The sequence below is a fragment of the Cebus imitator genome, unplaced genomic scaffold (assembly GCF_001604975.1).
Source record: "Cebus imitator isolate Cc_AM_T3 unplaced genomic scaffold, Cebus_imitator-1.0 Scaffold31, whole genome shotgun sequence".
NCBI classification, from domain to species: domain Eukaryota; kingdom Metazoa; phylum Chordata; class Mammalia; order Primates; family Cebidae; genus Cebus; species Cebus imitator.
The window spans coordinates 9,412,383-9,427,753 of record NW_016107346.1 but is presented as its reverse complement, the minus strand read 5'-3'; the positions used below and the strand labels follow the sequence as shown (position 1 = coordinate 9,427,753).

Genomic DNA, 15,371 nt, shown 5'->3' with positions numbered 1-15,371 from the left:
CTTCAACAGAAAAAATGAAGATGCTGGTGAAGATGTGGAGAACCTAGATCACTCCTACATTGCTGGTGGAAATGCAATACAGCACAGTCATTAGAGAAAACATTTTGGCAGTTTCTTTAAAAAATGAAATATGCAACTATCATAAGACCCAACAAATTCATTCCTGGGCACATATCCCAGAGAAATGAAGTTCTATGTTCATACAAAAGCGTGTACACAAACATTATAGCATCTTTATACGTAACAGCCCTAAATTAGAAATAATCCAAATGTTCTTCAATGAGCAAATAACTAAAAAAAACTATGGTACAGCCATATGATGGACTACTACTCAGCAATAAAAAGGAACAAACTGGTAAATCTCCAGAGAATTAAACTGATTCAGAAAAACCCAAAGGGTACATTCCTTTTGGGGAAAGTTCTCCTTAGTATGGCGACCATTAATCTCCTTCATTTTTACAATTTTGTCATTTCAAGAATATTACTTAAACGGGATCACAAATAGTTGCCAGACTAAGGGGCAGGCTGAAGAAGCAGGGAAGTGGATGTGGCCAGAAAAGGGCCCATGAGGATTCCCGTGCACTTGGAAATGTTCTGTGTCTTAGCTGTTATCAGCATCACTATCCTGGGTGTAATATTGTACAGTGGTTTTGCAATATGTTGCCATTGAGGGAAACTGGGTAAAAGGTATATGGGATCTCTGAATTTATTATTTGCATGAGAATCTACAATTATCTAAAAATAAAAAGCTAAAAAACAGTAAGTGGCCAGATACAGTGTGGCTCATGCTTGTAATCCTAGCACTTTGGGAGGCTGAGGTGGGGGATTGCTTGAGCCCAGTGTGGGGAACACAAGGAGACCCTGTCTCTCCCCCTCAAAAAAAAAAATTTGGCATGGTGGTACATGCCTGTGATTCCAGCTACTTGGAAGGCTGAGGTAGAAGAATTCCTTAAGTCTGAGAGGCTGCACTGAGCTGAGAACACACCACTGCACTCCAGCCTGGGTGGCAGAGTGAGACTCTGTCTCAAAAAACAAAAAACAAACAACAAAAAACTCCCCAAAACCCAAAACCAAAAACCAGAACTGTTTATTGACAAAAACATTTGTCTCTGACTGTAGGGTACCTTGGGGCTAACCTCAGTTTGTGTAAGAACACTTAGGCTGCTAAATATTTATAGTAGAGAACCACCCACTAGCTATACTTACCCATGGTCACCATAAATGCTGTGCATGTGGGAGAAGCTGAATGTTCATCTGAGAGGTACAATATAAGTGAGGAGTTCTCATTCAATGTGAAGATGTTGGGTTTGACAAGGGGCCGATAGAAAGCATCTACGTTAAGAACACTGCCATAGACTCCAACAGAGACACTATGTCCATTCTGCTATTTGATGTCCTCAGATTCAGGCAGGAATTTAATGCCTGCAAACTTTTTTTCAGATGAACTCCTATGCCCCATTTTCCTTCAGGAGACCTACATGACATTTTCCTCAACCATAACTGCCAGAAAATTTGCAGTTCAATTTAACACTTAATGGTAACAGCTAACTTTATTCTAGGTTTCTGCTGCTAGTACCATAACTAAAAAACAGATGAAACACCAAAAACCATTTCTGACTTTTATTCATTGTTTTGTATGTGCTTTGATAATTTAAACTACCTCTAATCTGTTTTAAATGTAGGCACAGTATGAATTATCAATGTAAAAAGCATGTCCTAGCCATTTACTTAGTCTTTATTTTTACTAAATGCTGTATAATGAATTCGTCTGAGCTAGTTGCTCTGAAATGAATTGCTAGTCTGAGCTAGGTAGTTGGCTCTCTCCCATTTTAAATCATTTCATTTAATTTCCACCCAAAAGAATTACTTCAGGGAAGTTTCAACCACTAGCAAATGGGTTCTCTGAACATGTGTGGTCCCACGTCAGGCCCTGTTATATCAGTGACAGCACCGGAGAGAGGCATCTCTGGAACACCTCTAGAGAATCACCAACTGTGACCTCCAGAAAGAATCTCCCTAGGCTTCAAGGGTGCTGGCATCACACTTACGGACTTCCTTTTACCCTCGACCTCCCATGCCTTATACAGGTCGACAATCTCTTATTTGGAACTCTGAAATCCAAAAAACTCTCAAAGCTTTTCTTTCCGAACTCATTTAGAAACAAAATTTAATATGACTATATATGTTTGATGGCTGATCTGATGTTCACCTACTTTTACAGTCTAATGCATTGTGTGGTGTATGCACTGCATACCTTTCCAAAATTCTGAATTCCCAAACACATAAGCCACCCAGAATGTTGTATAAGGACTGTGGACCTCACTTCTAGCTTACTCTGGCATCCCATTTCCAAGGCTGCACCTATGAACCTGGTATTGCCCAGAACTGCTTTTCCTCTGAAACCTTACTCTCACACCCCCTTTTTAGATCTTAGTCTCTGAACATTCCTTGCTCCCACCATTCCCCAAAATTCAACCTGTCAGATTTCCCATCCCTGACTCATCCATGTTCTCCATCTGTGAGGTTCCTTCTGACTAAAGGTCCTCCCCCATGCTGCTAGTTCCACATTGTCCAGCACAATACCTGACTGCTCTCCTGCCAGCACTCCTGTAACATCCTCACTCCCTGTCTTTTTGCTGTCCCTGCCCCACAGAACTCCAGCACTGTCCAACTTCATCAACTATCCACTTTTCACTCTTCACCGCTGGGCTGCAGGGTACAACTGAAAAGTGACACAAACCTGAGGCAGTGCCTTGGTAGTCCTCGGCTGGGCCTCCAACATTGCTGAAGGGGACAGCATGCAAATGCAAGTTTCCTGCCCCTGCTGACGCCCCCTGTCTACAACGTTCTCAGCGACATGGAATTTGACTACTACAAACTTTGTCTAGTTTGTGTTTCTACCCTACCACTTCCCCCCATCAGTCTTAGATGACGGCTTAGCTCAAATAAAAACTTCCCTAAACACACATGTGGCTTCAAGTCAGCTCCTCAAGTTCAAGTGAAAGCTTGTATCCTGCCTCTCCATCTTTCCCAACTCACCCACATCTGCATACCTGTAGAGTGTCCATCCTTTTATCTACCAAACTGGGTCTTGGCTCACTCCACCTCCTGGGCACTTGGTTTCACCAAGTGTCTCCTCATTTTCTTCCTCCTCTCCGTTTTTTTGAGGAGGCAGCACAGTGTACGAGTTAGAATCACACAAACTGGGGCTTGCTCCTATTCTGCCCAGTGTTGCCTTACTTGGAAAACTGTAGCAAGCACTGCCAATCACCAGGGCACACAAGACATCATGATCACATCTGGAACCCTGGCAAACATGGATCAGCACTGCCATCTCAGGTCTATGGGCATTCTGACCTTGGCCCAGAGATACTTTCAAGCACCATGTTCCCATGTGTTATTCATTTTTCATCAAAAATACTGCCTTCTTGGTTGTAACTCTACATATTTAAAAAAAAAAAAAAACTCACCATACAATACATGCATACTTTTTTCTTGTTAAAAATTAAACAGGGAAAATACAGGTTAAAGAGTAAAGGCCCCCAGTACACTCACTAGTTAATGGCTACTACTAACAGTCTAATGTGAAAGTTACTCTAAGCCATAGTGACTTGGTCTCAGTCAGAAGTGGTTGTGTTTCACACAAATTGTTCTTGCCAAGATCACAAACAATGACCTCAAGTCCAGGCTCTGTGAGCACTCTTCAGCCTCTGCTCTGCCCGGCCCCGCCTGCTGGGATGTGCTAACCACACCTTCTACTGCTTTCTGTCATGCTATCTGCTGGCTGCCTTATTGTTTGGCCTTGCCCTCGGGATTCTCTGCTTGTCCCAATTATTACCTTTGAGACCAAGTTCCAAGCAGATGCTTCTGCTGGGATGCTCCACAGCCACCTTCAACTCAGCAGGCTACAGATGGCATGTGCCACTTCCTGCCCCAATAATAACCACAGCAGTAGCGACACCCTACGATGTGGGCGGTAACTGTTCTCTTCACTTTAAAAATAACAAGTGGAGGCTCAAGGGAATAATTTTCTCCAAAGTCAAAGTTTGTAAGGGGGCAGAGTCAGGATATAAACTGCACCTGCCTAATGGCATAGCCTGGTCTCACGATGCCGCACCTCTCTGTCTCTCCCTACCCTCAATAAAGCCAAAGTGAGAAATGAGAATGGCTGCAAGTGCCATCATTTCTATGAATACAGATACTGAGACCAATTGTGCCAGGTTCACGGCTTCTTGGGTTTTAGCCCTCAATCCTGCAATTGCTGTTGTTCAGTCCACGGGGTTTAGGTGTTACAGGTGGAAGAAACCAAGGTAGTACAGAATCTAATGCTTATTCAGCTACATGAGTCCCTGCTCAGGCCAACCATGAACAGGGAGCACTTCTGGGCATCATCTTTCACCGGAAACAGTGACTGGAGAGATGGCATAGCATGATGGGGTTGCTTGCAAGCCATCCAACTGCAGAAGGCAAGATCCAGAGAGATCAACACATTCACTTGAAGTCATTCTGAGCAGCTTCCAAAAGCCAGAAATTATTACATAAGCTCATTACAAGGAATAATTTTTGTTTGAGATACCAGGAGTGTTAAAAAAAAGAATGTGTTGCCTCTGAAAAGATAATGTTCATATTTAATGTAAACCTGCTATTTGCAGGGATGTGGGGGTAAGTTTTTGAAAGATTATAAAGGTTCTGCCCAGCTGGAAGCCTGTAGTTTTATGACATACTATTAGCTTGCAACCCCAAGATCAATGCCCACCTTTTAAAGTTCATTTTAAAGACTGTCTTTCTATATATATGTTATACTTCAATAAAAACATTGAAGAAGAAAAAAATACAGACACAGGCTCCTTCCTTTTTTCCAAACAGCCTCAATGGGAAGGATATCAAGTAGAATAGCCATTCTTGTGAAGTCTGTAACCACTGTCTCCTCACAGGCTCAAGAGTTACCAATAATGTGGTACCCATGCTCCCTTCCTGAGTATCTTTTAGTAGGTTGACTCTTGAACCACTGTGAAAATTAAAAAGCATTTCATTTTAAAATTTATGTTCTCAATAAGTGACCCTGAAAATAGAATTGGACCTATCATGCTGATGTTGGAAGACTTTGTTAGACACAGGAATGAAGTACTCAATTTGACTGCCCAGTTCTTTCTTTGTGATAAGAAAGGATAATATGGATTTATTTTATTCATGCTGTAAATGTGGGGAAAAAATGCTATGTAACTTGATCTAATTAAAAAAGAACTTTAAGTATTCACTTATGATTATTCTAAAAATTACCCTAAAATATGTAAGCTCAGTTAATAACGGGTTAACCAAAAAAGGATTTCTGTACAAGTGGTTAACCAATAATATTCTAGACATTTTACTGTTTTACAAATCTGAATGGGTATAATTCCAAGAGGATTCAACAGAGCTGGTTTTCATATTACTGGGACTAAAAAATTACCTAAAATTTCTAGATTCTGGGATGTCAGGTTTTTTCTGGCCTCTTAGGGCTGCCAAGATTCCCATTTTCTGTATAAATTGAAGGCAAAAACTCCTTGGTAAACCATTCTGGAAGGGACTGATACAGGCTTGGAATAATATATGTAATGTAATGTAATGTAATGTAATGTAATGTAATGTAATGTAATGTAATGTAATGTAATGTAATATAATAATAATGGCTGCCACAAGAGAGAAAGGAAGATGCAAAAAAGCTCAGGCTGTGAAGGGATGAAACTGCAATATAAACTAAACTAGAGGCTATTTACTGGTTTTTATCTTTAGATTCTGGAGCTCACAAACTGGTCTACCTATCTGTGTGTGGTGCAGACTTCTAAGCTCTCAGTGGTGCCTACCTCCTGGTATTTATGCCCATGTGCAGTTCTGTCTCTCGGAGTGTGGGCTGGACCACACTTCTAACGAGCAGAATACAATAACACTGATGGGATGCCACTTCCCAGATTAGATCACAAGAAATGGTGACTTCCATTCTGCCAGCTCGCTTCTTCCTTGCCCTTGTTTGCTGGTTCTAGGGGAGCCAACTGCCAAGCTGTGACCTGCCCTGTGGATAGGAACCATGACAGACCTCTGGCCATAGTCAGCAAGGAGCTGGGGGCCTCCATCCAACGGTCCACGAAGAACTGAATCCCACCATCAACTGCCTGTGTGAACGTGGAGGCAGGTCCACCTTTAGCTGAACCTTAAGATGATATGAGGCTTGGCCAATACCCTGACTGAAGTCTTATGAGGGCCATGGGACCCAGCTAAGCTGTACCGATGTCCCTAACTACAGTAACTGTGAGATAAAAGTGTATGTTCTTTTACGCCTCTGGGTTTTGGGGTATTTGTTACTCAGAAGACGAGTAATACAGTAAGCAGAACTCTAAAGCAGGGTTGGCAAACTTTTTTTGTAAAGGGCCAGATAGCAAATATTTTCAGCTTTGTGGGCTATATTGCCTTGGTCACAATTATTTAACTCTGCCATAGAAGCATGAAAGCTGAGGCTATACCAACAAATGAGCATGGTTGTATTCCAATAAAACTTTATTTATAAAACCAGGTGGTGATTTGGTCTGCTAACTGCAGTCTGCCAACCCTGCTCTAAAGTAAAGAAATCCTAATTTTGAGTTAAAAGGCAGATGATCTCCATTTTACCAATGTACTCAAAATTATTTTAACAATTTAAAAAAAGCTAAATCTATCACAATAACACACTCACAGGCAGTTAAAAGACAAACGGCAGATTCCACAAAATTTCTGATTTTGTAAACAATCTAAGAAATACAAATGTATCTTTTATGACAGATACCTCTAATTGCATTTTGATGGAAAAGTTGAAGTCCAATACTAGGGATAAATCTGAGCCAGAAGAACCTACTAAATTAGTTGTTTCCCACAACCATGATTACAATAGCTCCTTACGCATGCACTGGCTTTTCCCTCACACATCACGGATCTCCGGCAGTGGGAGCAGATGATTACCTTTGCTTTTTGACCATGGCGATGGAGGCTGCTCTGTAAACACTTCTAGGGCTGGGGAGTCATGGTGGTCGAAGTCTTTGTCCATGGCTTCTATGAGACTGGTGATGTCCGAGTCCTCGGAACTGTGCCTCGTGCTGCTGGCACGTTCTGGGTGGGAAAGGTGTGTGAGGGGGGCGGGAGACAGCCTTTCAGGCTGTGGCTCCTGGGGCTGAGGCACTGGCGGTGGCGGAGGAGGCTGAGGGTGCTGCTCCAGAGGGCTGTGGGCATGGTGCTGGCTGCCGTGTTGGCTCTGCTTTGCCCCTTTGGACTTTCTGCCTGCTGTATGACCTTGAGTCACTGTGTTCGAATCTAAGACAAGGGGGCTTGTTTTGTTAGCAGACTGTGAAGAAGCTGCTTGAGCAGAAGTCCTACTAGAGGTACTTGAACTGTTTTTGGCTCTGACGTTTTCCACGTCAGTTGAGTTTCTATTGCTGTGACTGCTGTGTGGGTGGACCGATGGGCCACACTGCTTATGACTCCCGGCACTGGGTCGGGATGATGAACCGCCTGCTCCACAGAACCCCCTACTGTGACTGGGGTCACAGCTGAGTGTGTTCAAGCTGAAAAAGGGACCAACTGCAGATCAGTAAATAGCAATCTACAAAATCTAATATTAAAAAAAACTTATTTCATCAGTATAGCCACCATAAATATAAACTACACTAGGGGAAAAAATTCAAGAAACGGAGAATTTCCACAACTCTCTAAGATTCTATCTGAACATTTATAATTTACCATCAGTGATCTAGCTAAAACTATTTTAACCCTTATCAATATAATAAAAACACAGAATCCAGTATAAGCTCTAAGTCACTAAGAGTTCCATATAGGTTATTATTAAGTAATCAGAATTACGATTTTTTTCTCTTGAGCAAAGATGAAAACAAACATTTTTTCTTGTAATTTTATCAGCCAAATCTATGCATACTAGGGAATTTATTGCCAGCATATAAACATACTTTCCTTCAGATGAAATACCAACGATTCTCCTGAGATCAAAAGGCCTTCCCACATCAAAGGGTGGGTTCGAGGCCTCAAAGGATAGCCGCCTTCGAAATGGCTCCCATATTCCTTGAGCTTCCAAATAGGCTGTTCCAATGACCAAAAGAAACAGTGCACTGCAAGGGTACAAAAGTTGGAAAATCAGGATTCATTTGTTAGTGCACAAGCAACAAAATTCGATATTAAAGGCACAGTTTCTTGGTAAAGTACAATATAATAGAAAACCAAGATGTCTGTGACAACTTTTAATAGACAAAAATCCCAGTTTTATGGATAAAAGTTTGCACATCAATTTTTTTTTTGAGGGTGAGGGGGATGGAGTTTCATTCTTATTGCCCAGGCTGGAGTGCAATGGCACGATCTTGGCTCACTGCAACCTCTGCCTCCCAGGTTCAAGCAATTCTCCTGCCTCAGCCTCTTCAAGTAGCTGGGATTATAGGCATGCGCCACCATGCCTGGATAATTTTTTTGTATTTTTAGTAGAGATGTAGTTTTACCATGTTGGTCAGGCTGGTTTCGAACTCCTGACCTCAGGTGGTCCACCTGCCCTGGCCTCCCAAAGCGCTGGGATTACAGGTGTGAGCCACTGCACCCAGCCTGTACATCAATTTTTATAGAATGCCCTCTTACATGGAGGTTTTATGTGGAGGCAACAATTATGTGTATTAGAAGAAATGTCTGGAATTTGATTTTTTCTTTTACTAAGAATTTTGCTTTTTCCTTAAGGGATATGTGATATAAATATGTAAATTAGTTTAGAGGTGAATTTACCTGATTCTTGAAACACAAAGTAATACACTGAGAACAGATGAAGACATTGAGGATTTAAAAAATATTTCTCATCAGTTTCATGTGGCCTACGTACTACTGTGTTAAGTATATTATATATATATATATATATATGCCCAAGTCAAGTAACTTTACCTGAACATTTTAAAAAGATGTTAACAGGTACTTAATTTGTATAACAAATTTCAGAGGTAAAGAAGACAGTTTATTACATATGCTACCCAAGAAGCGCTCAGTTTTAACTGTTCCCACCAGTCTGTGAGCTTGATAAAGGCACAGTTCTCTTTTGTTCGCTGGCATATCCCAGCATTTAGAAGAGTGCCTGGCACACAGCGGGCACTCCATCAACAGTGTTACCTGATGAATGAATATGAACCTCAAAATAAGACACAAGTACCTCATTATTCCTGAGATGATGATGTACAGAGCCAGTTCCCAATTGGGTCTAGGTAGGGCTTCTGCACAGGTTGCTAACATATGGTAAGGAAGGGATGCATTCAATATAAACACAAACTCAGAGCCACTTGTTGTTATAAACTTCAGTTCCCGAATAACTCTAGAAGCTGTAAAATCAGGAGTAAACCTAAAACAGAATGATGGCAGTAAGGCCAAATTTTAAAAATATCTCACAAGCAGTTTACATATAACACCAGTCCCATAAGCCTTTGAAATATAACACAGAATTTGAATTTGATACTTTTATTCAACTTCCCCATTTTACTATGTTATAACTACTGTCCCATGGTCAATAATAGGAACAATGATACTCTGTGAATAATTAAGAGAAATTACACTAAAAATTAACAATAATCAGTTTCCTATAATTATTAATTCAGAAAATGGTCCTGGGCTGTGTCCTTCCCTCGTCCTTCCCTCCTTCTTTATTATCTAAATCAATGCTCTTCTTCCAGACTACAGTCCCAATAATGTCTTTTCTTTTTTTTTTTTTGAGACAGAGTTTCACTCTTGTTACCCAGGCTGGAGTGCAATGGCGCAATCTCGGCTCACTGCAACCTCCGCCTCCTAGGTTCAGGCAATTCTCCTGCCTCAGCCTCCTGAGTAGCTGGGATTACAGGCACGCACCACCATGCCCAGCTAATTTTTTGTAGTTTTAGTAGAGACGGGGTTTCACCGTGTTGACCAGGATGGTCTCGATCTCTTGACCTCGTGATCCACCCGCCTCGGCCTCCCAAAGTGCTGGGATTATAGGCGTGAGCCACCATGCCCGGCCCCAATAATGTCTTAAAAAAAAATCCAAACAAACCATATGGGGCCAAGTGATTTTTCCATCATCTCCTACAGTGTTGATTACTGCCATAATTATTTTTATTGTTTGCTAATTGTATGCACCTTGAGGAAAGGTGTCTTATTCCTCATTGCATCTTTAGGTGTTAAACAGTATGCCTTGTATGCAATAATGTAGCTACTTATTAAGTAAATATCCATTAAAGATCACAAAATTAAATATTCAATTGAGACAGAAGTTGAATTTTATTGCATAAACTTTAAAACAAAACAAGTTAAAATATGCTGCAGCTATTATTGAGACTGGTATTAAAATTGTCTTCTGACCAAAATATTACACATCCTTGTACTGCAAAACATGAAAAAACTGTACATATATGAAACAAATCTCTGTTGCTAGGGAACTGTGAATTTATACCAACATCTTTTGCTTTAACATAACCCTGAAAATAATTTTGAAATTGATTTCTAAGATTATTTGATCTACCTTGGAGATAAAGTTTTACAACTTCTGAAAACTGAGATATGAAGAAATACCTTAACCAAAAATTAAGTGAAAAAAATTCATAACTTTGAAAACTAAGATATGAAGAAATAGCTTAGCTAAAGATTAAGTGAAAAAAAATCAAACGAATATATTTGTGGAATAAAGATTTTTGGTAAATATGAAAACTTATCTTTGCATAGAGTTTGAGCAACTCTAGTATAAAACGTTAGTGATTCATTATACCTTAAAATAAAATACTTACAATATGATTATATCTCTAGAGGCATTGGCACTTAGAGCAAACTCTTGACAATTAACAACTTTAAAGCCATATCCTTCACATGAGTATCCACTGATTTCAATGGTTTCTATATGAATTTGAAGTTGTCCTGTATTCTCTACCTTAAATGTTCTTTTCAATGTGAAATTTGGTTCCCTTAGTTTTAAACCTAAAGGAAAAAAATCAGGAATAAGACTACATCTTGTCATCATGTGCTCCCAGTCCAAATGATAAATACATTATTCATGAATTACTGTATGTCACAGGTTATAAACCATCCCTGCATGTCAGAGAGATCAGCTATTCCTCAGCTTTCACCATGAGGTAATCTACTTTGACATACCATTTTAGATGCAAAAGTTTTATATACTTTACAATTCACACTGAGAGTAAATCAGCTAAGGTACGCAATGAGTGCAAACACTTTAAATCTTTAAAGATCCAAATCAAACAACTATAAGCACAAGACATGGAGCTTCCTTAAGGTCTTAAGCATTCATAACTAATATACATGTGTGCACATATACAAATAATGTTGTTTTTGAAAGTATCTGCTGTTGAAAGCAAATGCTAATATCGGTGTCCCTGGAACTGTTAGGAAAACTTACTACCTGTACAATCTTTTAACAAAGCTTCCGTGATTTTAAAGCGTAAGGAACTTCCTGGGCCTGGAAGTTTGCCTGCTACCCTCAAGTTCTCAGTTGTTCCTTGTCCTTGGACCATCACAGCATCCATCACGGTCAGGTTATTTCTATGCAAGAACAAGAATTACAGATTTTTCTCTCATTAAATTTGCACAATCTTTGGATTTACAATTTCTACTGTTATTTTATAAAGCACCACAAAGAAATTAAATTTAATGGTGAGAATTTACGCTTTAAGAATTCAAAAATACACAGAGAAGACAAGAGTTTTTATTTTTAAGAGACATACAATACAGTAAACCACTATTCATGTTTTTGAACTATGCAGTTGATAACAAAGGTATGTTTTATCAGGCAAGAAGTGTGTGTGCATGTTTTGGATAAAGTGAATTCAAACTATTTCATAAATTAGACACATAAATCTCAAAACAAGTGAGGACTCAACCGACACCTATATCACAGAACCTACCTGACTATGATAAGTGAAGAAACAGTTCTGTTGTGAACTGGAGTAAACTTTACTTTGACAGATTTCTTTTCTCCAGGTTTTAAAATTAGGTTTAAAATTAAATGTCGAGAGAGGCCCTCCATAAATCCTGTTGAACTCTGCAGTGGATGAGCCTTGAATCATTGGGTAAACAAAGAGGAGTCATGAATATATTGTCTGGAAGAATGTTTCTTCCTTTATACCCCATCTAAAGCCCAGTATAGTTTTCCAAACTGATTAAATTCATAAACAATTTTATCTGTCATGTTTAGATACAGGTTAGCTGGAAAGCAGTGCAGAGTTACCAATGATGAGATGTATATTCTGCATTAAGTCCAAAAAGGGGCTTTGTCCCCCAAGTCACCAAAGTCTTCAATGTTTGCACAAGGCATTTGTTTTTGGATAAGGATCTTTTTTTGTTTTTAACTTTTTACAATTTTGAAATATTACACACATACAGAAAAGGCCACAAGGCTAAGATGAACAGCTAGATGCATTAGCACAAAGCAAACCTTTGTGGAACCAACACCAGCACCCCAGGCCTCCTGCCACTGCTGCCACTGCTGTGCCACTCCTTCCCCCTGAAGGGGACAAAGGGAAGGGTCTTCAGGCTGCACTGTACTTTTACATGTAAAAATATTTCCAGTTCCTATAAATTCCTCCTTGAATCTTATTTTGAAGCTTACACACAATTACTGTGTCATAAACACTTGATGGTTTAAAGTTTAAAGCATGGCTTAGTTTAATATTCAAAATATGACTTTTTTTTTTGGAGGCGGAGTCTCGCTTTTGTCGCCCAGGCTGGCGAGCAGTGGCGTGATCTCTGTCACTACAACCTCCACCTCCCAGGTTCAAGTGATTCTCTTGCCTCAGCCTCCTGAGTAGCTGGGATTACAGGTGCCTGCCACCACGCCTGACTAATTTTTGTATTTTTAGTAAAGATGGGGTTTCACCATTTTGGCCAGGCTGGTCTTGAACTCCCGACTTTGTGATCCACCCACCTCAGCTTCCCAAAGTGCTGGGATTACAGGCGTGAGCCACAGCACCCGGCCAAAAATATAACTTTTTGACAGCCAGTTATAGTTAAGGTTAAAAAACATTTGCTTTTTTATTTAAAAAAAAAAGTCACAGGTCACATATAAGGATATACTGTTCTGGTTTTTAAGCAACATTAAGCGTAAACTTTTTTGAGGGAAGGGTTGGCAACACTTGGCTATAAATGTCCGCCAGTTCTTTAAGGCTTCTGCTAACATGGAAGGAGGGTGTATTTTGTATTGTTTTCTACTCCTCCTGGGATAGATTGGTGTGTGTTTCACACATACAGATCTAACTACATGCTTCAGCATGATTCCACAAACATTAACTTATAGTCAACAGACTTTATGAAACACACTACTTTTAATTCTTGCTTCTGAGGTAAATATGGTGGTCTCTGTACATGCTGGAGATTGGTTCCAGGATCCCTGGCATAACCAAATTTGCACATTTTCAAGCTGTAGTTGGTGACTGAGGAATGTGCCTATACAAAAAGTAGGGCTCTCCATATATGTAGTTCTGCATCCTGAGAATTGTATTTTCCATCTGCACATGATTGAAAAAAATGTATGAGTGAACTAGCACAGTCCAAGCCTGTGTTGTTCAAGTGTCAACTGCTATTTTTTTTTCCTTTCTGTCAAAGTCTACTAGACAAGAGAATATTCCAACTGCTTCAAAATGGTTGCTGAATAAGTTCCCTTTTAAATTAACTACTTTGAGTAACTGACAGATGCAATGATGTGCTATACATATATTCCCAGCAAATACTAGCTAATTTAAACTCTCATGATTTGGGGAAAACTTCAGGATGTTGTGATGTCTCCTGTATACCATTCAGGACCTTAATAATTTTATAGTGGTGGTTCTCCAAGAGTGACCCTTGGATCCCTGGGGTTCTCAGGGATCCTATCAGAGTATCAACCACAATGTCAAAACTATTTTCATAATAATACTGAGAGATGTTATTTGTCTTTTTCACTAAGTTGGCATCTGCACTGATGGTCAGCAGCAAAAGCTATGGAGGGTAAAAATGCTGACCCCTTAGCATGCATCAAGGTATCAAATTTCCCTAGCAGCCAATGTGTTCTTCAGTGTCATGCATTTGTAGTTTAAAAAAAAAAAAAAAAAAAGTCCTCAATGATGCAGTAAAAACGTCAACCCCGGAGCATGTCTTTAATATTCTGTGGGATACGACAGGAAGTTATGTATAAAGTATTTCTACAGCTACCATGTTGTTTTGAAAAGCTGTTTGAGACGGAAGCTGAACCAGCTGCTTTTCTCACGGAACACTGTTTATGTCTGAAAGAATGACTGACAGTCAGGCTACCGTTATTCAGACTTGGGTATCTGGCAGATATTTTCACAAAAATAAGTGAGCCTACTGAAGGATTTGTTTTCAATGAAAGAATTCAAGCCTTTGAGTAAAACTTAGGACTTTGGATAATTTGTATTCTCCCTTGTGAGCCTGACAGCTTCCCAATACTTCAAGAGTTTCCTGATGAGACTGGTGGTTATATTAATAAGTATGACTTATTTGTGGATAGTACATAGTAAATTGTGGCAACAATTGTAAGGTCTGCATGTCTCTGTGAACTAGTATTTTCCAAATGATTGATGTACAGTGTTATAAATTAAAAGGCAACTAAAATACTCCTTTTTCTAATTACATGTCTGTAGCAGGTTAGATTGTCATTATATACTTCAATCAAAGCAATGTATCATGAGAGACTAAATGTAGAAGCAAATATGAGAATCTATCTATTAAGTCAGGGACCTAGTCATTAAAGAGATTTGTAAAAATTTAAAATCATCCATTTTCCTTGCTAAATGATTTTAAAAAATATAGTTTTCATTTTTGATGTTAACCTATGTTAAATGGAATATGTTATTATTTTAAATAAATTAAATCACTATATTAAAGATCTGTAACATGGCAAAACACTGATAGATGTAAACCATATAAACAAGAAACCTCTCTGGGATCCTTAATAATTTTAAGACTGTAAGGGAGTCCTGAGACCAAGAATTTTGAGAACCGCATTTTACAGCACTGTAGAGGAAACTGTGATAGAATTTACTCTAAGCTCACTCTAGGACCTCTTCCTGAATTTCTTATTTAAAATACATTTCTGACATCTCGAGTACTCTTATTTATTTTCCTATCTCTCACAGTGCTTAGTTCAGTGTTCTACATCTTGTAAATATGAATTATAGTTAATAAAATAAAAAAGTTAAATATTAGCTCACTTAATACTTATGCAAAATTTCTCCTATTATAAAAGCAGAGTGGGCCAGGTGCGGTGGCTCACGCCTGTAATCCCAGGACTTTGGGAGGCTGAGGTGGGCGGATTACTTGAGGTCAGGAGTTTGAGTCCAGCCTGGCCAACATGGTGA

General features: G+C 39.4%; 1 protein-coding gene across 6 annotated transcripts in view; it reads right to left on the bottom strand.

The window, feature by feature from the left end:
* TMEM131 (transmembrane protein 131) overlaps window positions 1-15,371 on the bottom strand; it is a 238,590-nt gene that overhangs the window by 30,822 nt on the left and 192,397 nt on the right. For 5 of the 6 annotated variants that reach the window (XR_001823702.2, XM_017524072.2, XM_017524074.2 and 2 more), the window contains 6 exons: window positions 11,925-12,076; window positions 11,420-11,562; window positions 10,794-10,980; window positions 9,197-9,382; window positions 7,968-8,126; window positions 6,970-7,568 (listed from right to left, as the gene is read on the bottom strand). Coding sequence is in view for 5 of the 6 variants with exons in the window: in XM_017524072.2 (XP_017379561.1) it covers window positions 6,970-7,568; window positions 7,968-8,126; window positions 9,197-9,382; window positions 10,794-10,980; window positions 11,420-11,562; window positions 11,925-12,076 (1,426 nt within the window). In the remaining variant the exon portion in view is untranslated. The remainder of the gene's footprint in view (window positions 1-6,969; window positions 7,569-7,967; window positions 8,127-9,196; window positions 9,383-10,793; window positions 10,981-11,419; window positions 11,563-11,924; window positions 12,077-15,371) is intronic. The other variant, XM_017524073.2, reaches the window with a different exon arrangement.